Source organism: Microtus oregoni, unplaced genomic scaffold, assembly GCF_018167655.1.
Source record: "Microtus oregoni isolate MIOR12 unplaced genomic scaffold, Mior012 000013F_ref0000133, whole genome shotgun sequence".
Classification (NCBI taxonomy): Eukaryota; Metazoa; Chordata; class Mammalia; order Rodentia; family Cricetidae; genus Microtus; species Microtus oregoni.
In genome coordinates this window covers 46,951,007-46,977,606 of record NW_024543072.1, presented here as the reverse complement: position 1 = coordinate 46,977,606, position 26,600 = coordinate 46,951,007, and the positions used below count along the sequence as shown (strand labels likewise).

Here is a 26,600-nt window from a genome sequence, read left to right as displayed (position 1 = left end):
CATTCAACACATGATCCGCAGAAAGCTGCATGGATAGAATGTGGTTCCCAAAACACTTCCCTCAGTTATCTGAAAGCATCTTATCACTAAGCCATCGGGTACCTAATATGCAGACCAGCAGAGCTGGCATTCAGCCCACAACACTTCTGCTGGGTCAGTAAATGTAAAAGTCAGACATTTGTGCACAGTGATGGACGTGTTTCTGGTTGTTTGAAGCTGAGTTGAAGGCTTCTTGTCTCTCTCTGTTGGATATATATATATATATATATATATATATATATATCCACATAATGTTTAATGTTGGGTTGTAGATGCTGCAGTAGAGAGAGATGCTCACCAAGATGCTAAGTCTTCATTTTCCGAAGGAGCAGTGGGGTTCAGCCTTCTTGGAAAAGACTGACACCCAGCTAGCTCACTCCAGTTACACAAGGTTAATAGGGGCTGGGCTACCAAAGTCATCTTGCCCTTGCTGCCCGTGAGAGCAGACAGCGCCCACAAATATCAGTCCCTTTTGTTCGTGGGGAGCCATAATCAAAAGTAAGAACTCCAGGTCTGCCAGGAGTGTCTTAGGACCAAGGCCGGTGCAGCTGCAAGCTCTCACGTACACCAAGTGCAGATTCTCCCCAGACGCAGCAGTTCTTCAAGGTTTAAACAGCTCCAAGACAATTTCTCAGCCTCTACTGATTAATCCAAACATAGCAGAGGCTTTGCTGAAACATCTCTCTCAAAGCCAGACGCAAGGTCTTTCCTGTCCATTTCACTTCAGGGCAGACATAAGGCCTTCCTTTGCTCTTCAGTCCACCCACACGTATATTTGTATATTCCCAACCCGAGGCCACTTTAGAGTTTCTAACAGTCCTTAGTCTCTGACACTTTGCAGAAGTGCATCCATGGACAACTTTGAGAAGTTGAGATTTACAATACTTTATGCCCCAAAGAAAACCCAGAGTGTAAGAAGTAGAAGCATTTGCTACTGACTAGCCTAGCAAATAGACAACATATTTAGCTAGCAGAGAGCTCTGCATTAAAATGCTCTGTGTGGTACTTCATAATGTTCAGATCCTCGGTCTGTTCATCTTGAGGAGTGGGAAGGGAAGCTTGGACGAGGGAACTGGGAGGCACGGAACAGCCAAGGGACCCGCACAGTGTTGTGCACACAGTAACTTTACTGAGTGCCCACTCCATGCCAGGCATTATGTTGGGGGCTTGTGGCTCAGAGCTCGCATGAGAGAATGGTCCTGCCTGTGCAGATGGTGGTCTCAGGGTTAAATGTGAGTGGACAGATGGCAAAGGAAGGCTGTCCTCTGCCCCACCCAGGAGCCTAACACTAACCATGGAGCTAGACCGGCTATCATCTCCTGAGCTTGGGCTACGCCACTCGCTTCCTATCTTCCTTCACTCACAGTCTTAATAACATGTCAGTTCACATTCCTTTATCCTGAAAACAAATACTTAATAGATCTTTTCCAGGGTTTAGTATTTCAGGGTTAGGTGTATATGTGTGTTTTCTGCCTACTTTTTCCTTTAGGCTAATGTGTGTGTGTGTGTGTGTTCTGTCTGCTTTGTCTTTTAGGCTAACATGTGTGTGTGTATGTGTGTGCGTGTATGTGTGTGTGTTTTCTGTCTACTTCTTCCTTTAGGCTAACGTGCTATGTGCTATATAAGGTGCAAGAGAGCTGAATGACCCTTTATATGTCGTTCTTGTCATAGTAATAACTCACGCGAGCATGGCAGGCCTACATGGTGATGATTATTTTAGGCAAAGGTCCAGGCAGAGCAGTGTCTCAGAATAGCATGCCTGGCAGGCTGTTAGGTATTTGTATTTGTATGCTGGTAAAAACATCAACATATTTTCTACTTGTCAGTATGAGCTGTGAGCACTGTCAAATCCCAAGAGAAAGCAACCTGCAAAATTGTCAGGTAGCTGCAGGGACCAGGTGTATTTATTATTTACCTTTAAATTAGCCAGGTAGGGGAGCCGGGTTCGTGATTCCCACAGAGCTGCCTGGTTGTAGGACCAGAAAATGTCCCACACTGAGGTGTTGCCGTTCCTCCGAGTCTGGTCATTATTCAGATGGCCATGAGTGTGACCCTCTAAGTAGACACACTCATCTACAGTCCTTCAGTAACACAGGGCCAAGAGTCCAGTCAGACACAGGCCCTGCCCTCAGAAGGGGCTTCCTCCTTTCTTAGACTCGCCCCTCCTCACAGCTTTCCATCTGACAGGAAGCAGGGTGGCATGGCCGTCCGTGAGCGTGCTCCGGTTGTTTGGGGGCACGGTGGTGTGACTGTTTGGGGGCACAGTGGTGTGACCGTCCATGAGTGCGCTCTGGTTGTTTTGGGGCACAGTGGTGTGACCGTCCATGAGTGCGCTCTGGTTGTTTGGGGGCACTGTGGTGTGACTGTCCGTGAGTGGTTTGGGCTTTGTTGTTATTGTTTGGGGATAGAGTCTCAGCATGTACCTCAGGCTGACCTCAAACTCTTGCCTTACCCAACTCAGCTTCCTTAGTCACATATTAGAGGCATCCACCACCATGCCCTGCCTGGTTGTTCATTTCGATTAATCTGATGGCATATTTGTTTTCCTGTATGTGTGATGAAATTTTAATCTCCACGTCCCAGCAGTTAAAATTTCCAACCATCTTCTCTCCTTTTCAAAATATAAGATTATGAAAATTAAAGCACAGTGCATTTTATTTGATGGGGAGGTCAGAGAACTTTTATTATTTTGTTATTATTATACTAGTTACTTTCCCTCAAAAAGCCCACAGACTCAGGACATTGCTTATGGAGAGAGGCCAGGTCAGGTCACCCTGAATGGACAGGAGAGGGACAAAGTAGTGTCAGGATGGAGCTGGTGTGAGGGGATGAGTATGGTCGGGCCTCCGCACCACAGGCCCTACCAGCTTCAGGGCTATTCCCAACCCCTACCCACTCACCACCCGCGTTAGCTTCTCTTCCCCCTCTTTTTTATTTTCCCAAGCATATTTTCTTTTTAAGTCCCTAAGTTGTAAAATAGGAGCAAATTTCTTGGAACATTGTGTGGGAAAGACCAGAAAACTGTAAGCCCACCCAAATGGAATGTCGGTTTTCTTTGGCCTTTGTGTATAACATTTGTGTCTTCTCAAATCTGTTCACACTCATGCTCACAATCAATCCGGTTTCGGAAGAAGGACAAACTAGGGTTATTGTGATTCTTGCAGCTAAGACTTTGCAACCGTGATGTCATTTCTCAGTAAGTTTTGCTTTCGTCTCCATCCCTCTTAGCTCTCTCTCCTCATGCCAGACTCGGTAACTCTTGGGCATAGGTTCCAAACTAGAACTTACTTGCTCGGGGTGGGACCTGCGTACCAGGAGTTACCCATTGAATTGAATTGCTGAACATGCTGATTTCCATGATATTTTCATATGTCAAGTTTCTTATAATTTCCTCAAAAAAAAAAAAAAGGCACGATGTGGGGAGGATTCATCTCTTAGCCACAGAGAGTGGTTAAGAGAGGCAAACACAAGTCCCTCAGTGAATTTTCAAGGCCTGTGAAAGCCCTGTCTCTGTATCTTCATCGCTTAGGTAGATCCACACTGCAGCAGACAGAAGCCCTTCAGGCTGTATGAAGCCAGCAGCTTCTTTCCCAGGAGTCCAAGGGCCCAGGGGAGCAGCCTGCTTGTCCCTCAGTCCAGCAAGTTCTACCCTGCCTTAATGCAGCCCTGGAGAAAGACCATGTCCAGTGAGCCTTGTGAGGGTGTCCATTGCCTTATGGCTGGCCAGTGAGCACAGAGAGAACTTCCTTACTTCCCAATGTATTGAATTTTTATGAGAAGGGGGAGGTCGGTTGTTTGGGATGAATATCATTTCCACTTCAGAGACCAGACGTCTCGAGCGATCATGTGTTCTGCTGCCTGCTGCCCTTCTCAGCAATGCCCTCCCTCCTAGCAGACATTGTCTGCAGGCTGCTCTTGCAGCCAAGCTGTGATCCTGAGAAGACTCCTGGTTAAATGAGTCTGAGCAGCAGAGACACCCCAAGTCAGCCCTGGGAGCAGAGGAGGAAGGGTGGGGCCTCATGAGTGGACATGTGGAGTACCACTCAGATCCAAGGAGCAGGGGCCTTGATCAGCACAGAACTTTAGGATAGATTTGGAAACATTCCTGCCAAGCACTCTGAAAACTCTTGATGTCCCCTTAATTATGCTTAGCCCACAAATGTCAAATTGTTTCATAGTATTTAGTGCTAATTTATCTTCTATTGCTTGCCTAGCGGGGTCCAGACTTCTTTTTTTTTTTTTTTTTTTTTTTTTTTTTTTTTTTTTTTTTTTTTTTTTTTGGCTTTTCGAGACAGGGTTTCTCTGTGGCTTTGAAGCCTGTCCTGGAACTAGCTCTTGTAGACCAGGCTGGTCTCGAACTCACAGAGATCCGCCTGCCTCTGCCTCCCGAGTGCTGGAATTAAAGGCGTGCGCCACCACCGCCCGGCGGGTCCAGACTTCTTAATGGTACTTTTCATAAACAGTCATGATATTCCAGCTAGTACATGGACAAGTAAAAGCGTGTAGCAACTTCCCCGCTCCCTTCTTCGGTGGATGACTGTAACAGAAAGCTGCCACTAAAACACAGTGTTGTCTTCATTCCGTCAACAGGGAAGGCTTAAGGGTTGGTGCTTCACAGTTAGTGTGTGGCAGAGCGCATTCCCACTAGCCAACCTTGGCTTTCAGGAAACGACAGGGAAATGGCAGAATTATCCATCTGATAGCCTACATCCAAGAGAAGGAGCCAGCTGCTTGCTCTTGTAAGGGATTCCATCTTCTCGACATTGCTGCAAAGCTGACAGACCAGTAGCCAGTTTGAGGGGTCAGGTTTTAACCGGTCTCTTGGTTCCATGACATTAAACACAGAAAGCAGAGTGGGGGAAGAGAACAAAGAAAGAATTTTAGCTCTTTTATGCCTTAGACATTAGCCCAGATGGCTCTATGTACCTGGAAGGAAATCCCTTCTCCTGGGAACCAAGAGACAGTCCTTCCAAAATATAAAGCAAAAATCTTTCTCCCATAGCCATGCAGCCTGGGAGACATTTGTTAAGGACGTATGCCCCTCCCCTTTAAAACACAGTGAAACAATGAAATGTTCTGTTGCTTAACAATGTGAACTTAATTAAAGACAAGTGAACCAATTCTGATGCTTTGTCTTGGTTGTTTTGTTTTGAGACAGGATCTCACCATGTAGCTCACACTGACCTGGGGATGTTCAGTCCTCCTCTCTCAACCTCTTAAGCACTGGGACTATAGGCACGTGCAACCACATCTAGCAAAACGTCCTTTCACAAATCATACTTCAAAGTAGGCAGTGCCCAGGTATACACACACACACACACACACACACACACACACACACACACACTGGTATCTACAATGCCTTCAGCTCTCTGCACCTGGTCTGTGTTGACATCTCTGGTTCTCTGGTTCCCACTGTCCATTTCTGTTTTCACCAGCTTCATCTTCTCCCTTATCTCTTAGGTACATTCTCTTTCTTCTTTCCAGGGTCCCTTTAGGCTCTATCTCTTCGGAGGAGGTTTAGCCAACCACCTTGAAGAGCTTCTCTAGTTTCGTCCATTACCTCAGCTCTATCTCCCCTGGCACCCCCTCTAGCTCTTTCCTTTGGCATGCTAGCAGTGAATGGCCAACACAAGGGCTGGACTGGGCAGTGCAGGGCGAGCCTGGAGTGGTCAGCAGTTGTTGCTTCTTCTTTACTCTGTCCCTCCCTTCTTTGTGTAAGAGTGGAAAGCGTGTGTGGGAAGAGTAGGGGTAAGGAGAACGAGACAGGAGGCTTGAGAGAGAGTGGCAATCCTGGAAGACCATCAGTCTTAGGCCATCACAATCAAACTTGAGTCTCCTGTTTAAGGATGACTTATCTGTCATTGAAAGCTCCCTCTCAACTCTTAAAAACTGTGATAGGGATGCTGAAGGGTAGCTCTTCACAGCTGATGGATTCTGAAATCGTAGGGGTGGGGAAGGACGAGGTTTTCTTTAAGAATCCGGACACTGGGAGTTTGACCATGCTTCGGTGAGTATATGGGTAATACAAAATAGACTTGGTATTTTTTTTTCCTTTGGTATTGCTATTTTTTCTTTGCTTTCCTTTTTTTGGGGGGGGGGCGTGGAGAAGGTCACAAAAACTGGGAAGTGAATGGGATCAGTGTGCATTATGTGAAACTCCCAAATAATCACTAAAAAATATGTTGGGGAAAAAAAGAAGCTCTTTTCTCATTCTAAATGCATGAGGTCCTTTTAGCACGAACATGGAGTTTGAATTTGAGGAAAATGTTCTTCCCTTTGAGATAACAGGAATAGAGACACTTCTGTTCCCTGTGAATGCTGAAGAATATTCGCTTCTGAACTTGTGAACCAAGATTTCATGCACTTATCATGTGCACAGCCTTAAGTCCCATGCCCAGCGTCAACACTCATATTCTTTCAGTCCTCATTCCCCCGCCTCTGAGCCTGTGTAGCCCAGGGGTGCTGTCATGAGACCTCTAGCTGGCCTTCATCCACTGATGTCCTGCGGCCTCCTTTACCCTGCAGGTCCTGAGTAACCTGGTGATGGAGGAGCTCCTGCCAACCCTTCAGACCGATCTGCTGCCTAAACTGAAAGGGAAGAAGAACGACAGGAAGCGGGCCTGGTTTGGGGTAAGCGGCCATGTTGCTTTGCAACTGTGCTGTCAAGGAGAACATTCCCATCTCTTTACTTTTTCAGGCATGTGGTGTTGTTTTAAAATAACTCCTTCCTAGGTAGAAAAATGTCTACCTTGAGCCTGCTCAGTCTCACTGACATAAGAACTAATCTAAACAGAGTTGAACTTGAAGCTTGAATGTGTGCTCCGTTTTGTTTACGTGTGAGTCTGTGCTGGGTCTGCTTCCCTCCCTTCTGTAGCTCCTTTAGTCACGGGTCATGTGCTGCTCCGTGTTACAGCTCCTGGAGGAGGCCTACGGTCTGGTTCAGCACCAAGTGTCGGAAGGATTAAGCGCCTTGAAGGAGGAGTGCAGAGCCCTGACAAAGGGCCTGGAAGGGACCATCCGCTCAGACATGGACCAGATTGTCAACTCAAAGAACTTCCTAACTGGGAAGATCAGAGGTTGGTGGAGTAACCCCCTGCTGGTCCAAATAAATGAGCCATCCCCTTGGAGAAGCACACAGAGAGGGAATGTGTTGGCCCTCTCTTCCCAGGGCTCTCACATCTATGGACTCCATCAATCACAGGCTGGAAATGCCCAGGGGAAAATGTCTGCAGTGATCAAGTGCAGACTTCCCTGTTGTTCCCAACACAACTGTGACATCTGCATCGTATTCAGTATCATAAACCAAAGATGACTTAAGGCTTAAGAGGTGTACGGTTGGATGTGCAAGGTTCTAGTGAAAGACTGTGTCGTTTGATAGCAGGAATTTTAGTGTCCCAGGATTTGGGGTCCCAGAACCAGTTGCCCTCAGAAAGTACACCTGGCTTCAGAGAAGGATTAAGCGGAGGGAATTGAGGGGAGACAATAGCCGCTATAGTGGGACTAGCTGTCTTATTATTAAGGACCCTCATCTTACCCTGGATGTCTTGTAGACTCAAGGTGGAGGGAATTTGCTTCCTGCCTGGTGATGGGTGCCTGTGTATCGTGGTAAAGAATGTAATTTTCTTTGAGAGAAAAGCCTCCAATTTTTGCTTATGGTTGGTCAATCTGTATCTGTGATCCCAAGTCAGTGTACGTACTAGCCAGTCGAGTGTTATTGAAGGTAGCACTTGGCTTCTGCCTTAGTCTCCTAATCTGCAATTGGAAGGGCTGACGAGAGTGTGCCTGGCAAACTGCGGTCTTCAAGCTGGGCATGGTCCCGCTTGTTTTCGTAAATGACGTCATATTGAACACAGTTGTGCTCTTCCATGAGTTCACAGCCTAAGCTGCTTCATGCGGCCACATCAGAGAACTGAGCTGTTGGAACCTTAAGTCGGAGCTGGGACTGCAGAGCCACAGATCTCTATTGTCCGGCCCTTGGCAGGAAACGGCTGGCCCTCCCCACACAAAGGCCTTTAGTAGCCTTGGCAGGATCTGTAGGGTAGGCAAGATCTGCAGTTCCATAGTCTTTCTGAGTCCTGAGCCCTATGTGCAGAGCATGCCTAAAGTTTCTGTGAAGGGAGGGAGTGTAAGCCTCTCAGTGATTGTTCCTTAGTAGTGGCTCCGGATAGTCAGTGAGCAGATGATTGCTCACACGCTGAACGTTTGCTAAGTGCCTTCTGAGCTAGCCATGGAGCTTGAGATCCTGTGCTCCCACGGTGGTCTGTCTACCAGGGGTGTTGTCTGCCCTGCAGATTAGCTTCTTCATACCACAGCCCAGCATGCTTCAGAGCTCTTAGATGCTTCCTCCTGCAAGGAGGTAAGAAGAGACTTTACTGTACAAGTGTGTGGTGTTTGGGGGCCTGTTTCTGCATTGCCTCCAAAGCCAGGTACAGATTAGCATCAGGGTGATTTCTGTTTGATATTGTCCAGCCTCACAGCCGATATAGCGGGAGTGTATGTTGCAATTCCATGTATACCTAAAACTGCCAAAATTCGGTTCTCTCAGACCCGTCCGGGCCTAACTACCCAGACTGAAATTAGACCAGAGCCCTTTACCCAATCCTCTGAAGCTTCCAGAGTAGCTCTTGTTCCCTAAAATAACTCTTGCAAGGAAGTAATGGGCAACCCTTTTCTAAAACAAAGTTCAGGGAGGTACAGTGGCTCATTGGGAATTCAGACAGCTACAGTGTGGCATTGCAAAGAAAGAAAGAGGAAAGAGGGGAAGGAGGAAGAAAGGCAGAGAGGAAGGAAAACACAGCAGAGGGAATTCAGGCTGGTCCAGCGGGCTCCCTGGGAATTCAGGCAGCTACAGCAGGCTCACTGGTAATCTTTCACATTCAGGAGACCATGGTCAGGAGGATGGTGAGTTCCAGGCTGGAAAAGAAAGTGTGGCATTGCAAAGAAAGAAAGAGGAAAGAGGGGAAGGAGGAAGAAAGGCAGAGAGGAAGGAAAACACAGCAGAGGGATTTTAACGCAGCCCTGCTTCTCTACCTTTAAAACAAAGAAGGAAGCCAGCTGCATCAGTGAAGGGTGTTAGGTTTTGGGAAAGCTTGGGGAACGTTAAGTAGTTGTCTTAGTTAGTGTTCTATTGTTGTGAAGAGACACCATGACCACAGCAACTCTTATAAAAGAGAGCATTCAATTGGGGTTCACTTACAGTTTCAGAGGTTTTGTCCATTATTGTCATGTTAGGGAGCATGGCGGCCCACGTGGTACGGAAGATGTAGCTGAGAGTCTGTATCTGGATCCATAGGCTGCTGACAGACAGACGCTGGGCCGGGCTTGGACTTTTGAAACCTCACAGTGGGTTTCAAAAGTCCACTCCCAGTGGCACATTTCCTCCGATGCAGTGGCTGCATCTAGCCTAACAAGGCCACACCTACCCCAACAAGACCACACCTACCCTAAGACCACACCTACCCCAACAAGACCACACCCACCCCAACAAGGCCACACCTCCTAATCTTTTTCAATTAGGGTTACTCCCTAATGACTAAGCATTAAAATGTGTGAGCCTATGGGGACCATTCTTGTTCCGACCACTACAGGAGTTGTCTCTCCATTTCTACCCATGTGGCAGTTGGGAGTGAAGCCATTGATCTTCCGTTCTGCTCCACAATTATCGTCAGTAAGAACTTTTTCTGCTCCTGTGAGCGGAAGGACCCAGAGGCTTCCCATCAACAGACTTTTACACACGGAAGACACCATTTTGTAGATGCCAAGACAGGAAGAAAATGTGATAAAAAGCTCCCAGAGAAGCCAGAACAAAAGGGACCATTTCAGAAAACTGGGGGCCTCTTATGGAGGATCCTGCTTTAGTATTAGGTGACTAGAACATACGAGAAAGCCCACAGCTCTGTGCTCCTTAAGGGTCACAACCATTCTGAGCGCTCTGAAATGGTAAGCCTGTTTCCTCCTCACCGAAGCCCTGGAATAATTGCTCCTAAGGTCTCTATTTAACAGATAAGAAATCTGAGACTGTGGTTAAGGAATGTTCCTGATGACCTGAGGCTCCTGTATAGCAGACTCTGACTCTGGCCCCGCCCCTCCAGCCCCTCCAGCCCCTCCAGCCCCTCCAGCCCCTCCAGCCCCTCCAGCCCCTCCAGCCCCTCCAGCCCCTCCAGCCTCTCCTCCAGCCCCTCCAGCCCCTCCAGCCCCAGCCTTCTAGGCTTCTCAATAGGGAGACTCTTGAATTAGAAGAGGGTACAGTGTATGTATGTGGAACTCAATCTTTACTCAGCCTGGTAGGAAACACCTGCAGGCCACAGGTCACAAAGTTAGGCTGTCCCTAGTGGGGGGTCATTAGCTGTCCTTAGTGGGAGGTCATTAGCTGTCCCTAGTAGGGGGTCATTAGCTGTCCTTAGTGGGAGGTCATTAGCTGTCCCTAGTGGGAGGTCATTAGCTGTCCCTAGTGGGAGGTCATTAGCTGTCCCAGATATGTGGCATATGAACTGGACCCTGAAGGCATGATGAAGAGGATGCTTACCAGCAGAAGTGGAGGAAGGAAGGCCCAGGTGAGAAGACACTGGACCAAGGGTGGAGTCAGGGCTGAGCACAATGCAGGTGATAGCAGGCAGAGGATGCTGAGGAGAGGACCACGACCTGTCTCTACCCACCTGACAAATGCCAGCCCCGGCACTGGGGGATCATCACCGTGTATTGTCAGTGCTCAGGATTATCCTGAAACCCCAATTAGATGCTTTTCCAACAGCGCCTCTCACAAAGCTAATTACGGCAGTTTCTTTTTCTTGGCAAGAACTTCTGCAATTGGGTTTCAAACAAGTCTTTTTTTTTCTTTTTTTAAATTTTACAAAACTCAAATTGTTTCGTTTTTGAATCTACCATCAAAAGGGGCCTTTTATTTATGCTCTGATCATTTCACACCTGAATATGATATGTCTTGATTATATCCACTCTCGGTTCCCCTCTCACTCACCCTCACATTCCTCGCCCACTGCCATCTTCGTTCTCTCTCCTAGGTAAACCACCAAGTCCGGTTAGTGCTACCTGCTTGAATGCTGGCTGTTTTTAAGCATCATTTCTTTGTATGTGTGTGTCTGTGTATGTGTGCACACGTGCTCACATGGGTGTGCATATTTCACATGTGTGGAGGTCAAAGAACATCTGCCAGGAGCCAGTTTTCTCTTTCCATCACATGGGGAATCACCTCAGGTCATCAGGCTTGGCAGGAAGTGCCTTCGCCTACTGAGCCATCTTGCTGGTCTTGAGCAGGTAACCCACAGCGCAGTGAGTTCCCGAATGCCATGCCCAGAATAACTGAAACGGTTCTGAATTACAGTCCTGCATTTGCACATTAGTCTTGACCTTGGCAAAGTCATCTAATGTGGCCAGCTTTCTTTATCTCCCCCCCCCCTTGGAAGGCCAAAGGGCATCCCGGGCAGCTGGTTCTTCCCGTTTTGGTTGTGTGATAGATAGAGCTATCGATCCACTGAACCCCACCAAGTTGGTTTTCCCAATCTGTGCATTGTGCTCCTCCTTCACAACCACATCGCTGCCTCTGAACCTAGGTGGCAAGGAATATGCCCTCTGCACCCAAGCCATGCAGATTCCCTGCTCCTCTCAGCTTCATGGAGCCGGACCAAAGACGGTGTCTGTCTCTAGAGGGTAGAATGACCGTGAGGGTGTTTTCATCTCTCCTGATTCCTTTAGTGTGTGTGTGTGTGTGTGTGTGTGTGTGTGTGTGTGGCCACTAAGCCTGTCATCCTTATCAGAAAGATATTTTGGTTTTGCCTTAATTAAGCTATTGATATGACAAAGTGTTCATCTGTGGTGATGACCGTGGGGAGTGAACTTGTCTGGTCATCGAACATTTGTGGAGATCAAATAGAGAACTACATTCTTCCCAGGGCAGGATGAAGCTTGGGGCAGGAGATGTCCTGGAGACACCCTAGGTCTCAAAGCATCCAGTGGGTTTGCAGCCTGTTGAATGCTGGCAAAGGCTCCATTATACCAGCCTGCTCTGCCCATCGGAATCACTCAGGGGCCATTTAGCTGTGGTGTGGCCCGTGAATCTAATTTTGTCCGAAGTCATGCTACCCTTTGACCTCTTCCTCCCTCAGCAATGGTGGCTCAGCCAGCCGAGAAAAGCTGTGGTGAGAGCGTACAGCCGTTCCTGGCGTCCATTCTGGAGGAGGTGATGGGGCCGGTGAGTTCAGGCTTCAGTGAAGTGCGGGCGCTCTTCGAGAGAGAAGTAGATGAACTCAGCCAGAGCCATGCCACCCAGGACAGTGTCCAGCTGAAGGAGGTAGGAGAGCACGCGGGGGAGCCGTGTTCCCAGCAGCACTGGGCTGCTTTTCATGGTGCCTTTCTCTCACCCCCCTTGACCTTCCCCTCTCCCCATCTCCTCCGATTCCGTCTCCCCCTCTCCCTCTGGGTCTCCTCTAACCTCTCTTTCTCTCTCCTCTTTCCTTTTCCTTTCCATCCACTTATCTGATACTCCTGCCATCTACCCATGTAACTCATCCATCCATCCATTCATAGCTAAATTCACCTAATTTTCTTTATTAATGGTTTCTATAATATTTGCACAAGTGAAACAGCCAACTCAAATATATAATTCTATGTCTGTAAAGAGGCAAAATTAGCAGCCAGAACTGATAACAACTGCTCCTAGTCCCTCTGCCTCCATTCCCAAGCCCTCCATTTGACTGAAATAGTCCTGTGTGCGTACCGGCATGTTTTATTTGTTCATATATAAGCCTATCTCTTTATTTTAAGTAACACTTGCTGCCTTGTTTCCACAGCTGTAGATTCCTGATATAAAGCCATGCCTGTAAGCAGCAGTGGCACCTCAGTCTACTGAGTCAGAAAGTAGGGGAGGGCGTGATCTGAGCTAGCAGGAACTCCGGAGGAGCTTTGCTGACACAGACACTAGCCGCTTGCCTTGCGCTCACCATATTATTAAGGATAGGACTTGTTAGGGTAATTGTTTCTCTCTCCCCCTTCCTGATATCACTTAAAAGGGTTTTTTCTTTTAGTTGGTACATTGTAACTGTACACATTTATGAGCTACCTTGTGGCAGTGTTAGCCAGATCTTTGAAGGCAGAAGCCTGGCTCCAGCAGCCACAACAGGCTATCTGTCACAACATGTCAATCAAAGAGACGAATAATGGTGACAGGCGGAGGAACGGGGTCATGTGGCACCTTGGGAGAGGAGCAGACAGAGGAGGCCAGAGACCAAGTCTGTCTCTAGAGTGCTGGCGTGTGCTTTAGGCTTAAATGGAGTGTGGGACCCCATCAGCTGTCCTGGTCTCCCTGAGCACTGCCCCAGCTCTCCCTCTCCAGCTTCCAGGTTGTCCCTATCACCCCTAGCACCTCTGGGGAGTCACCTGACCCCTACAGGAGGCTCTCTTCTGCTCCAGGTGTAGCCTCACCTGCAAGGGTAACTGGCCTTGTCTGTCCGTGGATACATCCTGGAACACTGCTCCTCCTAGGATACAGCGTGACTGTAGGCTTAGGACAATGACTTATCTCTGTGCCTCAGCCAAAGTAAAAGGGACAGGCAGACCCTGAATGAAGGGAGAGATGCCAGCATTTTATTTATCCTGCTTTAGTTACCCGTGGACCTACCTGAGGAGTCAATGCTTTTTTAGCCAAAGCGGCTTCTATATGCCTGTTTCAGCAGTTTATACGTGCAGATGGTGTGGAATGATCCAACAAGTAATTACCACTTCTATTCCCTTAAACATTTTTCATTTCTGTGTGCTGGCAGCTCTTCGAGCTCATTATAAAATACATGATAGATTGTTGTAAGCCGTAGTTACCCTCCTGTGCTGTGCTTTCTTCATTTCTTTATGCCCATACATGTGATTGTACAAAACTAAGATCATTTCATGAATGCCTCGAGCTTCTTATTACAACTGTATATGTGCATGTGTATGTGTGCATATGCCCGTATGGGAGATGTGTGTGTGTGTGTGTGTGTGTGTGTGTGTGTGTGTTTTAACTTGCCTTTATTCCCCTTCATTTTCTGGTGCCACTCACTTCTTCACCAAAAAAAAAAAAAAAGATGGCACCAACTCAGCTTGTACTGTTTTGTTTTTTCCGCCTCTTAGAAGATATAGAAAACACACATTTCAGTGCTGGTATCTTACATTGTTTACTTCTATAAAAATACAGTTATTTTATATACTAAGCTGCTTATCGGGTTTCTTCTTCAAAATGATTTCATGAAACTGTTTCCAAGGTAACTGATCTAGTTCTGAATCACTTTTTATAATGACAACATAATATTTCATGTTTAGAAGTGCGGTGGTTTATTCAGCCATCCCATTATCGCAGACACCATGAGCAAAGCTGTAATAAATAACTTTGTACACACATCCTGACACATCATAGGCACATGCGTAAGTATTTATGCACACATTCCTTGTATCCTGATGCTTTTGTTTCAGTGGGGCAGACTCCTAGGTTGGAAGGTATATTTTCATGTTAACAGATGTTGACCTCAAACTTCAAAACATAATTTAAATTTTGCATTGTACTGATTTGTTTGTGGAAGAAGCCTTCTCTCCATGTTATGGTCTGTGAGGGGTGTTATCACTTATTTAAACTTTCAACAATTTGATAGTAATAAGATAGACACCCACTTTTCCTCTCTGGCCTATTCAATTAATTATTTTAAGTAAAATATTCCTGGTGCTGGATTAATGGCTCAGCAGTTAAGTGCAAGTGCTGATCTTTCATAGGACCCAAATTTAGTTCCCAGCACCCATGTCAGGTGGCTCACAACCACCAGTAACTCAAGCTCCCGGGGATCTGGTGCCCTCTGCTGGCTTTCATGGGTACCTACACTCACATGCACATATTTGTACAGACACACATATACTCATAATTAAAAGTAAAATAAATGTTTAAAAAGGAAATTGATGCATTTTCAATTGTAGGACAAAAGGAGGTGTAACACCGTGTTTTTCCCCCTTTAATCTTTAATTCCAATTCAGCAGACTGCTCCATTGTTCGCTTCTTAAAGTGAATACTTAACTCCCTGTCTTCACCCATTCTCCGGCTTATTTTAAGCTCCTGGTGGTCAAGTTTAAAAGCATTTTAAGCTAAGCTTAGAATATGGAACAAGTTTCCACCCCTTAAAGAATCTTATGCAGGCTCATGGGCCCAGAAACACTTTTCACCGCCAAAGAGCCTGCCTGACTGCTTCCTGAGTTCAGGAAGTGGGGACTTGGAGGCTACTGAGGACTTCAAGAGACTGGAGCCCCTGCTTGGGTGTGCCTCTGAGACTTCCTGATACTCATTGGTTCTTCTGTTTCTTTCCTAGTGGTAGAGCTGCCCTAGGGAATCACAGAAAAAAAGAAAACAGTTGACAATGTCTTAGAGTGGTGCAAATTGTAACTAACACTCTTAACATATGTTTGACCATTTCAAATGTAGGTCTTAGTACTGTGTAATATCAAGGAAAGAATCCTGCACCTAAGGGCATTTGCTTTTCTCCTTCCCCTAAATGCAGCGCCTGGACCAGTTGATGAAGCTTCCTCTGGATTCTGTGACGATGGAACCTTGTTATACTAAAGTCACCCTGCTTCCAGAGCGCCTGCTGGATCTGCAGAGCCGCTTCAGATTCCCTCACGTTGATCTGGTGGTCCAGAGGACACAGAACTACATGCAAGAGGTGGGAGCTGAAGGGTGTCCAGGGAGGATGAGGATGAGAAGAGGGGAGGGAGGGAGAAGAGCAATGTATGAAGGCAGATGCGGCGGGGCTGCTCTGCACTCAGGGAATTGAGGCCTGTTTCCAGAGTCAGGTTGACTGAGGACACATGCTGTCCTTCCAGCTGGCTTCATCTTTCCTCAGAAAATGAGAATCTGGGAAATAAAGTAGCATTAGCTGGTAATTATTTGATGGGTTGAGTCAAGGCTTCAGACTTTGGCTGCATATTAGAAACACATGGGGGAACTACTGTTGTGGTGCCCCACCTCTAGTGATTTCAAATACTATGTGTGTGTGTGTGTGTGTGTGTGTGTGTTAATATATATGTTTTATAATGTACTTGAGACTCATAGAGAATGTCCTCCACTTATCTCCCACTGTTTCGAACATGCAGCCAGGGTCTAGAAACACTGGCTCAATTCCCTTCCTCATTACAAGGAAACCCGCTACAGCTTCATATTTGAGTTTTATTTTTAAGATATATTTTATTACATGTATTTTTGTGCATGTCTGCTCGTGTGTACCATGAACACGCAGATGCCCTTGGAAGCTGAAAGAGGCTGCCAGATACCTAGAGTTACACCTGAATTCCAGAATTGGGGAGGTCGAGGCAGGAGGATCAAATCAGGGGTTTAAAGTCTTCTTTGTCTACATTGCAAGTTTAAGGCCAACCTAGGCTGGATGAAACCCTGCCTTAAAAAATATAAGGGATGTGGGAGCCCATGACTGGTACCCAGGAAGCAGAAAGGGTTTGCGCTGGAGGAGGGGCGATGCTATTCTTCAAGCCCCCACCTCCTCCAGCAAGGCCCCGCCTCCCCCAGCAAGGCCCCGCCTCCTTCAGCAAGGTCCCAAATCCTGAAGATTCAATAGCCTCCCCACACAGTGCCTTCCCACCGAGGACCAAGTTTTCATAAACAGGAATGAGCCTACGAGGACCATTCCGTATTCCAACCGGAACCCTAGCCTCGCAGAGGAAGTGGGCCGTATGGGACGATAGGGTGTCAATAGAGGGAATATGTGCTACAGACTGACTTATGTCCTTCTAGATGAGGGGCCTTCTCCCACCTTGTCATGTGATCTGTGTCTGAGGCACCAGAGCATGGAGGAGGAGAATGGCTACAATGAGTCCGTGGCTCCAAGTCCCTTCGTACCGGGGCTTCGTTCCCGTTAAGAATGATGGGTAGAAGAGGGGACAAAAGAATGCCATTTTAAGCCAGACAGACATGCATATATGTATAAAGAAGGGTGTTTTCCACCCTCTGCCCATCTCATAGTGGCCACTAGGATTTTTGTTTCACAATCCAGGGAGTATGATGATGAGCCGTGTGTCACCCCACAGTTGTGCATGGGGGAACTCTGTTCATCTCCTCCTGCCAGAGCCTAGGCAGGCAGGCCGGGCCCATGTCCCCAGCCTCTGACTGTGGTCTCTTTCTGTGTTGGCCTGATTGATGGACAGCTCATGGAGAACGCCGTGTTCACGTTTGAACAGCTGCTCTCCCCACAACTCCAAGGAGAGGCTTCCAAAACAGCGGCTACCATCGAAAAGGTTAAGCTCCGTGTCTTAAAGGTAAGAGCTTTGTCTTCATTTGTGGGGAGCATCTGACAAGACTGTGACCCCTGTTCCTTTTCCTTAGTGGGAAATGTCCTGACCGCCCCTTCACCCCATCCCCGTTTCCAAAGCACAGATGACCATTGTTCCCCGCGGTTTCCCTAGCGTGACTCTCGTGACTCTCCTGCCATCTAGTGGCGTCTTCAGGAACCACATGTCGTCCGCACTAACGCCTTAGCAGTCTTGTGGGGTCACGTTCACAACCTGACAAATGTGTAGGCTGGCTACTGCAAACACCGTGACAGATATTGCATAGAATATAACACTGGGTCAGCTGCAGCCTAGCATTCCAAGTACGAGATTAGTAACATTTAAAATAAAACCCAAAACTTAGAGCCAAAGGAACCAGCCCAAGGGAAAGTACACCTGCCACATGAGATGGATTTAAGGAACTTTAGGTATAAGTCCATGATAAGACTGTCATGACAATAGGAGCTTGTATGTATTTGGTATTTATTTAAAGCCCTTTAAAAATCATGTTCCTAAGATTTGTTGTTCCTAAGTTGTCACTCCAAAGATTTATATTTTTTAGTTTTTAATTATTTATGCGTGTTTGCACGTGTCTGTGTGAATGCACGCCACCTGTATGTGGGTTCCCATAGAGGCCAGAAGAGGATTCCGATCCCCAGAGCTGGAATACAGGCAGTTGTCACTCATCCAGTGTAGGTGCTGGGGACAGAATTTGGGTCCTCCTAAAGGACAAGGAAACACTTTTACTCACAAAGCCGTTTCTTCGGGCCTGTTTGAAGGCTGTTGAGAAACAGACCCCAGAGATGTACCATTTTCTTTGACTCTCACTGAGCTTATGAGACTCCCCCACCATAGCAGATGAGGAAGTCGGTCCTCTGAAGCGGGACTTATTTATTAAAGCTTAGCACAGCCGTGGACCACGAGCTTGGAGCTGAAACTGTGTTTACACCTGATCCACTTGTTGCTGCCACCTCGGGCTTCCAGAAAACAGTGCTTTAGAACAGAAGATTGAAGTCCTGTAGGGTCTGAGGATGTTCTCTCAGGTCTGAGGGATGTCCCATCGGGTCTAAGGTTCCAGAGTTCCAGGCCTCATCTTGATGCCACTCAGGCAGCAGGATCTCTGGTGCCCAAACTGTTGTGATGAAAAGCAGTGTTGACCGTGGAAGCACAAGAAGACACCAGCAGTGGCACTGAGGGTAAGGTCAAACCACAGTCACCAGTGCGTAGGCAGACAGGAGAGGAAGGAGGCAGAGGCAGGAAGGTGTCCCTATTGTCAGGTGTTGGGGTTGAAAGGAACCCAGAATACCTTAAGGTCAGTGTTGTAGCCAGCCTAGCTAACAGGGCCATGGAAATACACAACCATGGGGGACTCACATACGCTTTGACATGTGCTCTAGAGTTGGGGTTTCCTGGAAACCTTGCAGTCACCCTAAACATCGGGTGGGCTGTAAAATAGACCTATGTGATGGGTGTCCAGCTGTTGATGGTTTCGCATTCCTGAACCCAAGCATCCTGGGTCTACAGGCTACATTTCACCATGTCCAGCTTAACTTCCCTTTTATTTAGAGAGGTGACACTGTAATTGCAAAAACATTCAAGTGACCCAAAAATCAAATATTTGGAAAAGAGCAATTGTTGTAGAAGGAGACAGAATTCTCACTACTAGCCCATCGGGTAGCTGTAAAAGCCGTACTTATGTGTTTAGTTAGAAGGTGACAACTTACACAGTTCTGCAGACACCAGGTACCCGGGACCTACTCTAATAAGAGGACAGATATACTTCAAGATTTGGCTTTTCAGTGATTTTGGATTTCTGTGCAACAGCCCAGATGGTCACAGATTTTCTGACAATTTGCAAGCATTTTTGACTTGTTTATTGTCTCCTTGTCTTAATCAGGGTATCTGTTGCCGTGAAGAGACACCATAGCTGTGGCCACTCTTATAAAGGAAAACATTTAATTGGGGGTGGCTTACAGTCCAGAGGTTTAGTCTGTTAAGCATCAAGCATGATGGCGTGCAGGCAGATGTGGTGCTGGAGAAGGAGCAGAGCGCTCTTACATCCTGAGTCACAAGCAACAGGAAGTGGTTTGAGACACCAGCCAATGTCGTGAGCATAAGGGAGACCTCAAAGCCTGCCTCCACAGTGACACACTTCCTCCAACAAGGCCACACCCACTTCAACAAGGCCATACCTCCAAATAGTGCTACTCCCTTTGTTGGGGGCATTTTCTTTCAAACCCCCACGTTCCTATTCAAATGAACTTGCTGTTACAGTTAAAACCATGAACTTACCAATAAACTATTTGCTACTTTAAAAGAAAAAAAAAAAGAGGTTCCTGCCAGGGGTGGTCCCATGAGTACAGAACAGATTCCACCTCCGGCAAGAACGCGCCTACTGATGTTTGAATCAGGCTCTTGGCCCTGGTGTTTCTACTTCTCCTACCTTCCCCCATGGCCTCTCTACTTGGTGGCCTTATGACTTCCAATGTGAGCGTGTGCCTCTCCAGCCATTCTTCTTTTGGCTGAACCATTGTGTTCACATGCCCACAGCAATTCTCCTGAGCACCTGTGCACAAGGTACTGGCGTCCACACACAAACCAGGCTGGAAATGGGCTGCTCCCAAGAGCCTGCTCTTGTTGACTTTTTTTTTTTCTTCCCCTCCCCACCTTTGGGCTTTTCGAGACAGGGTTTCTCAGTAGCTTTGGGGCCTGTCCTGTGAGTTCCAGGCTGGCCTCGAACTCACAGAGATCCCCCTGCCTCTGCCTTCCCAGTGCTGGGATAAAAGGCATGTGTCACCACTAACTGGCTTCTTGCTGACTCTGAAGATTGAATGTGCTCTTTTACGCTTCTGTACTCTCGAGCCCTGGACTAAACCAGAGAGCGGTGGGCGAACTCTTTGGTGAGTTGCAGGTGGATGTTTTAGTCCTCACCGGTCTGTTTCTGTTGGAACCGCTCATCGCTGCTGCGCACTCTCCAGTTTGGGGTGTTCAGTGTGCTCGCTGTGTTGATGGAACTTTAAGTCACGTCTTCTCTCCCCTCGTGGACATTATTAAAAGCCACCCACCCTGCTTTCGGGACAGAGCATAACTGATGCCCATGACTCCCCTGTGTCTACCCAGCTCGGGGGTAATGAAGCACAAACTCACTCTCCAGTTTGAGTCACATAACAACATATCACTTCTTTGGTTTGATCTTGCCTCAGTTTCCATATTTGTAGAAGGGGTGGGTGACATGGATCATGACTCCACAGCCTATGCAAGAGTTCCAGAAGGAGATTTCTGAGGCCCTAGACTTATGAGAATCCTCAGAAATTAGTGGGGGCTGAGGAAGGGAGATGACTGGGTGGGCGTTTTGTTTTCTTGTTTCAGTGAAAGTTACATATTAAAACTGCTCCTTAGCGTGTATCTCTGTGTTCGCAGCAATATGATTACGACAGCAGCACCATCCGGAAGAAGATCTTCCAGGAAGCACTGATTCAAATCACACTGCCCACCCTGCAGAAGGCACTGGCGTCCACATGCAAACCAGTAAGGAAACGGGCACTGTTCCGCTTGATGCTTAAGTTTGAATATTTATTTTGGGCTCCTGCACTGGCGAATACTAGACTACACCAGAGGGCTGGTGAATTCTTTGTTGGTGGTCAGGTAGATGTTTTAGGTTTTGTGGGCGTTTTTTCTCAGCGCTACTGTGTAGTGCAACTGCAGCCAGAGATGGTGCACAAATATATAGACAAAGCCTATGTTTCAACACATATGCGCGCGCACGCGCGCACGCACACACACACACACACACACACACACACACACACACACACACACCTCATGGACCAGACTCAGCAAAAATACCTCTTGCCAGGGTAGAGGCATGGGGATTTAGAAATACAATAAAGAATATGAAGACACAAGTGAACATAATGAAAGGGAGAGACATATAGAATAGTTTAAGGGAGTTCCAGTGAGTATTGGAATCTACCCCAGCTTAATTTTCAATTGCTTAAAATACCCCTGATCATAAAAGGAAAGAATAAGACAAAAGCTGCATTAACGTGATACAAGGAGATAAACAAACCAGTTGAAGGTTACATCCTTTTTTGTTTTGTTTTGTTTTTCAAGACAGGGTTTCTCTGTGGCTTTGGAGCCTGTCCTGGAACTAGCTCTGTAGACCAGGCTGGTCTTGAACTCACAGAGATCCGCCTGCCTCTGCCTCCTGATGCTGGAATCAAAGGTGTATGCCACCACTGCCCTGCACAGGCTAAATCCTTAGTTAACCATTCAGTTGCTAGAACAAAACAAGTCATGCTCACATCCTAGACTGAAACATTCTGTAGGTAAACCACTCCCTAGGTGGAATCCAAAGTTATCTCCTTAAGGGATCTGTAGACTTTCTTTCTTTTGAGATAGAAACATATCTTTTTCTCTATTCCTGAAATACAAGGTCTGGGCTATTAGCCACACCTGTTGACAGTAACCTTAACAGAGCAGACCTCTCTGCTCTAAATCTAGGTGGGACTTTTGTTTGAGGTAGAAACACAATAACCTTGAAGGACTAGAGGTAAGTTCCAGCTCTCTGACCTTTGGTCAGTGTGGAAACAGGCTCACATTTTCCAGCCTCCATGCACACACACATAGCCCAGGATTTCTGACTCCCAAACTACAGGAAATCTCAAAGGCCAATGACAGGACTTGAGCCAAGCAAGGGCTGTGGTGGATTGCCAAAGGAGATGGGATGTTCTACCATTTTATTGTCAATCTTATTCAGCATGTGCCCCAAAAGTTGGCCACTACACCCAGAAAAGATCTTCATTGTGAGCACAGAGGACTGTTTGTTCTTCTACCTTCCGTAACTTTAGTTTACTGAAATCTGACATGAACTGTTGTGAGCATGGGGCTGCAGGACAGCCATGACTATGAGGTGTGATAGAGCAACAGACAAGAAGTGTCTGGAGCTTCTTCAAGGCTTGTCTGTAAGTTCTGGGCTTCCGGGAAAGCCCCTGTACTTGTTTTGATCAACGTCCATCATTTATGAAATTCATATGATAGTATGTATTATGGTAAAAATAAAATGCCGCAGGTCCCCAAGTGGCAGCAGTGGGCAGCGGGCCAAGAGACCGTGGTGGGCCACAAAGGCAGCCAGTCCCAGGCAGGGAGACTCGTGGCGGGTGAGAGATAGAGACCTATTAGGCACAGCATGCAGAGAAAGTGGGTATTTATTTAGTGGGTTATAGATGGGAAAGGGAAAAGAGGGAAGGGGTAAAGGGAGAAGAGCAGAGAGAGAGGCAGAGAGAAAGAGAAACAGAGAGAAAAGGGGGAGAAGTGGGGAGAAGGGAGAGAGACAGAGAAGGAAAAGGGAGAAACTCAGGCTAGAAGCAGAAGGAAGATCTGCTTGCCTCAGTGGATGGGGGATGGAGTGGGCGGGGCTTGTCTCTTAAAGGGACAGAGCAGGCCATCACATTTCCATCTCTCTCTCTCTCTCTCTTTTTTTTTTATAATAAAAAGCCTGGAGGTTAGGCACAACAGGTTAAAGAAATTGGGACTGCAGAGTCTCAAGACTGCTTCCTGCTTATTTGTGGGCATCATCTTTGGGGGAACTTGAGAAAGCTGGGTGCTGGTCACATCCTGGCATAGCTGGTCTCTTTGCTCCTGTCCAGTGTTTGTGGTATGGAACTGTCTAGTGTCTATTATACCTGTTTAAGGTATTGGTGGAGCAGAGTACAAAGTTAAGTTTAGGAAAAAAAAACTTTTTAGGACCAGGGAAGTGAGAGGGGTGGACCCTTTAATTTGGCTCCCTGGAACTCACAAGAATTTTTTGGGTTTATGAAAACATAAGTTTTAAACAGCAGCATACTTATATCAGAATGACTGTGACAAATATTTTTTTGCAAAATAAAAAGTATTTTTAGATTATAAAAGGCAGCATGAGAGAGAAATTTGATAACTTGTCTTTGTCCTCACACCTTTATAACTTGCAGGTACACACCTTAATAACTTGTATTTTACTGAAATTTGTTTGGTGAGGTTGTCCTTTTAAACTGACAAAACCTCTCAGCTGTCAAACTGCATCAGAGATCTTTGAGAAGGACAAAATTTTACATGAGTTATTGATTGAAAAACGACAGGGAACTTACTTAGTTGATGCCTAGAGCTACTCCTCAGGGTCCCCCATGGTTGATGAGGGTCATATTTTTCTTTTGCTGTTTAGTGAAGGGCCTGCCGGGCTCCAGAAGATCCTGTGGGCTAAGAAACCTGTAGGAAGACAAGCCTACCTTGACCTGAGCAGCTAGGCTATCGATTCCAGTGATTCTGTCCACTGTCTAGAGATCTTTAGTTTAGATGAAAGGCAGTTTTGCCCAGAGGTCAGTGCTTAGCAGTTGAAGCAAATTGCAGATGGATGTTGTTTTGTGCCCATTTGTCTTCTGTCTTCTTTGGAGGAAGTAGAGTGCTGCTTCTAGGAGCCAACCAGTTTCTTTTTGTTATGAAAAGTTTTTTAATAATTAAATATTTAAATGCCATATTCCCCAGATCTCTGAGCAGTTGAGGGCTGTTTACCAGGTATAGATAACTACACTGTAGAATCTGCCTGGAGAGCTGAGTACAAGCTCAACTGTACTGGCTCTCAACTTAGCAGGTAAGATTTATAGTTGTAAAAGGACAGAAAGAAGAAAAACTGCTTGTAGTAGAAGGTTAACAGCAGAACTAACAATAGTAGAGAACAGCTTAATATATTTTAAAACAGGATTGGATTAAATATAAAGTATTTTTGTATGAAACTTAAAAGTACATACCAGTTTAAAACATGAGACTTATTGCTTTGTTAGTCTGGAATGAGATATAATGGGCAGACAATTATAACACTTAACAGTAAACATAGGTATATTTAAGTTATATGTGCGTGTGTGCGTGCACACGGAGAATAGGAATTGGACTAAGTGGATGCTCTTGGTAGGTCCTACCAAAGGCATGTCACTGCACAAAACCAGGGGACCAGGCAGGGTATACCTCAGTAAAGGTGGTGGGACTTGGTCACCTGACCTGGCTGTCAGTTAAGATGGCAGTGAGGTCACCTGACCTCAGTCAAAATGGTGGTGGTCACATGTTGTATGAAAAGGCCACTTTTTTTTTTTGAGCCACAGGAATTTTAAACATAATAACAAGAGAGACCTAGAGGCGTGATCTGCCCTGTTGCCAAGCTGCCATGCAACAAGCCACGGCAGGCAGCAAAGGCTGGAATTGAAAACAGCTGCCTCGAGGATCCACCTAATCCACGGGACCAGTGGTAGTGGTAGCAGGGAGAGTTTGAGGAAATGTGGAGCCTGTGGGACACTGGCAGAGCATTTGCAGGCCAGTGGCTGATAGTTTGAGGGTTTATACCATAGCTGAAAACAGCGAACGAACCCCGCAGGGCCCGTAGAAGAGCATCCTCTCTCTATAGGTAGGGTGTTAAAGCCTGACTCGGATGCCAGAAAGGCTAGAGGCCACTCCAAGAGGTCTCTCACAGCAGGGACCACTTATGAGAAAAGAGAAAGAAAAATCTGAGGGACCCTGGGCCCCAAATTGGATGCACCATACAGCATGTGCAGTGCTAGCACAGATGGACTACCCTGGGTTGTCTGATCACGTTTTTTAGCTATGGGAAGCAACCAGAAATGAATGCCAGTGAAGGACTCAACTGTAGCCGTGAAGGCTGTGGTTGACTGACTGGAAGGGGAAAACCCACCACTGAAGCTGCTGGTGTGTGTAGTGGTCGGTGTTTAGGCAGAGCAGTTGTTCCCCGTTTCCTCAGCCAGCCTGTCTGTGGGCAGCAGGGAATGTGGAGAAAGGTGGCCAAGTCACAAGCACCAGTGTTATGGTAAAAGTAAAGCACTGTTGTTCCCTGAGGGGTACAGCGGCAGAACACAAAGGCCAGTGGGCCCCAAGACCATGGTGGGCCACAAAGGCAGCTGATTCCAAGCAGGGAGCTGTGTAGTGGATGAGAGACAGAGACCTATTAGGCATGCCATGCAGAGAAAGTGGGCATTTATTTAGTGGGTTATGGAGAGGTAAGGGAAAGGGGGAAAGGGAGAAGGGAGACCAGCAGAGAGAGAGAGTCAGAGACAGAGAAAGAAAGAGAAACAGTGGGGAAGGGGATAAGTGGAGAGAGGCAGAAGCTGCCTCTTCAGGATAGAGATGGAAAGGAAAGAAAGGGACTCAGGCTGGAAGCAGAAGGAAGAACTGCTTGCCTCAGTGGATGGGGCAGGGAGTGGGTGGGGCTTGCCTCTTAAAGGGACAGGATAGACCATTACAATACGTGTCTTCTTTTTTTTCTTTTAATCTCAGCTCTCCTTTGTTTTGACAGTACCTGGCTATGTAGCCCAGGCGATCCATCAGGCTTAGCACCCTGCCATGCTAAAATTACACCTTCACACCTGGCTTGTATTGTGTGCCCCAAGAATGAGAAATTAGGATGATACATTTGCCATCTGGTTAGGTTCATATCATACACCAGGCAGTGAATGACAGTGTTAAACATTTCCTATCAATCATCAAAATGACCTTGGAGGAGGCAAGAGACTATTCACATCCTCACAGGGCTAAAGAGGGAAGCTAAGTGGTTGAATAGCAGGCCCAAGGTCTTGAAGCCAGTTATCACCAGCTGAATCCGGTTAGTACTTACCTATGACACAGCTGGCTCTCCGCAAATGGCAGCAACCTCTCCTGCAACTATTACTATGACTGCTTCCATGTTCCAAAAAATTACTGAGGAGCCTGGCCATTTTCAAGGCCCATTCTCCCTTGGAGTAAAAAAAAAATGCATCCAAGAATTTTTAAATGGCTTTTTGACAGCTTGGAGACTCTCCAAGCACTGAACATTAAAATCCTTTGTGTAAGTTAGTGTACTGTGGAATTTTCTCTGATTGTTTTCCTATTCTATAAATGCTGGTTTTTTTTTTCTTCTTCAGATAACCATTGGCATAGTCAGCCTTGTATTTATTCCTGGAGTATTTCTTTGGTGGGAAGGATCTGAGAGAACCAAAGGAGAAAGGAATTGGTCTGTGTGGGTGCCCTGGCCATATGTGATGGATGATAGCAGCCTGAAGGATTACTAATCTACCTCGGAATGTGTCTTCACACAGAGATGCTACTTAATATGTATTTTCCCTCCCAAGGGAAGTGTGGAGGCGTATCTTACCGCTACCTTCTTCATGAGAGGGGGTGGGAAGAGGCTCCCCTTCTTTCTGGCCCTCTGTTTCTTAACATGAGAGGACTGAAATGTGCCCGATTTA

At 46.7% G+C, this 26,600-nt stretch overlaps 1 protein-coding gene across 1 annotated transcript in view; it reads left to right on the top strand.

Moving 5' to 3' along the window:
- Niban1 (niban apoptosis regulator 1) overlaps nucleotides 1-26,600 on the top strand; it is a 154,335-nt gene that overhangs the window by 114,213 nt on the left and 13,522 nt on the right. Inside the window, exons 7-12 of the mRNA XM_041663074.1 lie at nucleotides 6,568-6,672; nucleotides 6,956-7,118; nucleotides 12,162-12,346; nucleotides 15,564-15,725; nucleotides 17,218-17,328; nucleotides 20,761-20,868. Of these exons, the coding sequence (XP_041519008.1) occupies nucleotides 6,568-6,672; nucleotides 6,956-7,118; nucleotides 12,162-12,346; nucleotides 15,564-15,725; nucleotides 17,218-17,328; nucleotides 20,761-20,868 (834 nt within the window). The remainder of the gene's footprint in view (nucleotides 1-6,567; nucleotides 6,673-6,955; nucleotides 7,119-12,161; nucleotides 12,347-15,563; nucleotides 15,726-17,217; nucleotides 17,329-20,760; nucleotides 20,869-26,600) is intronic.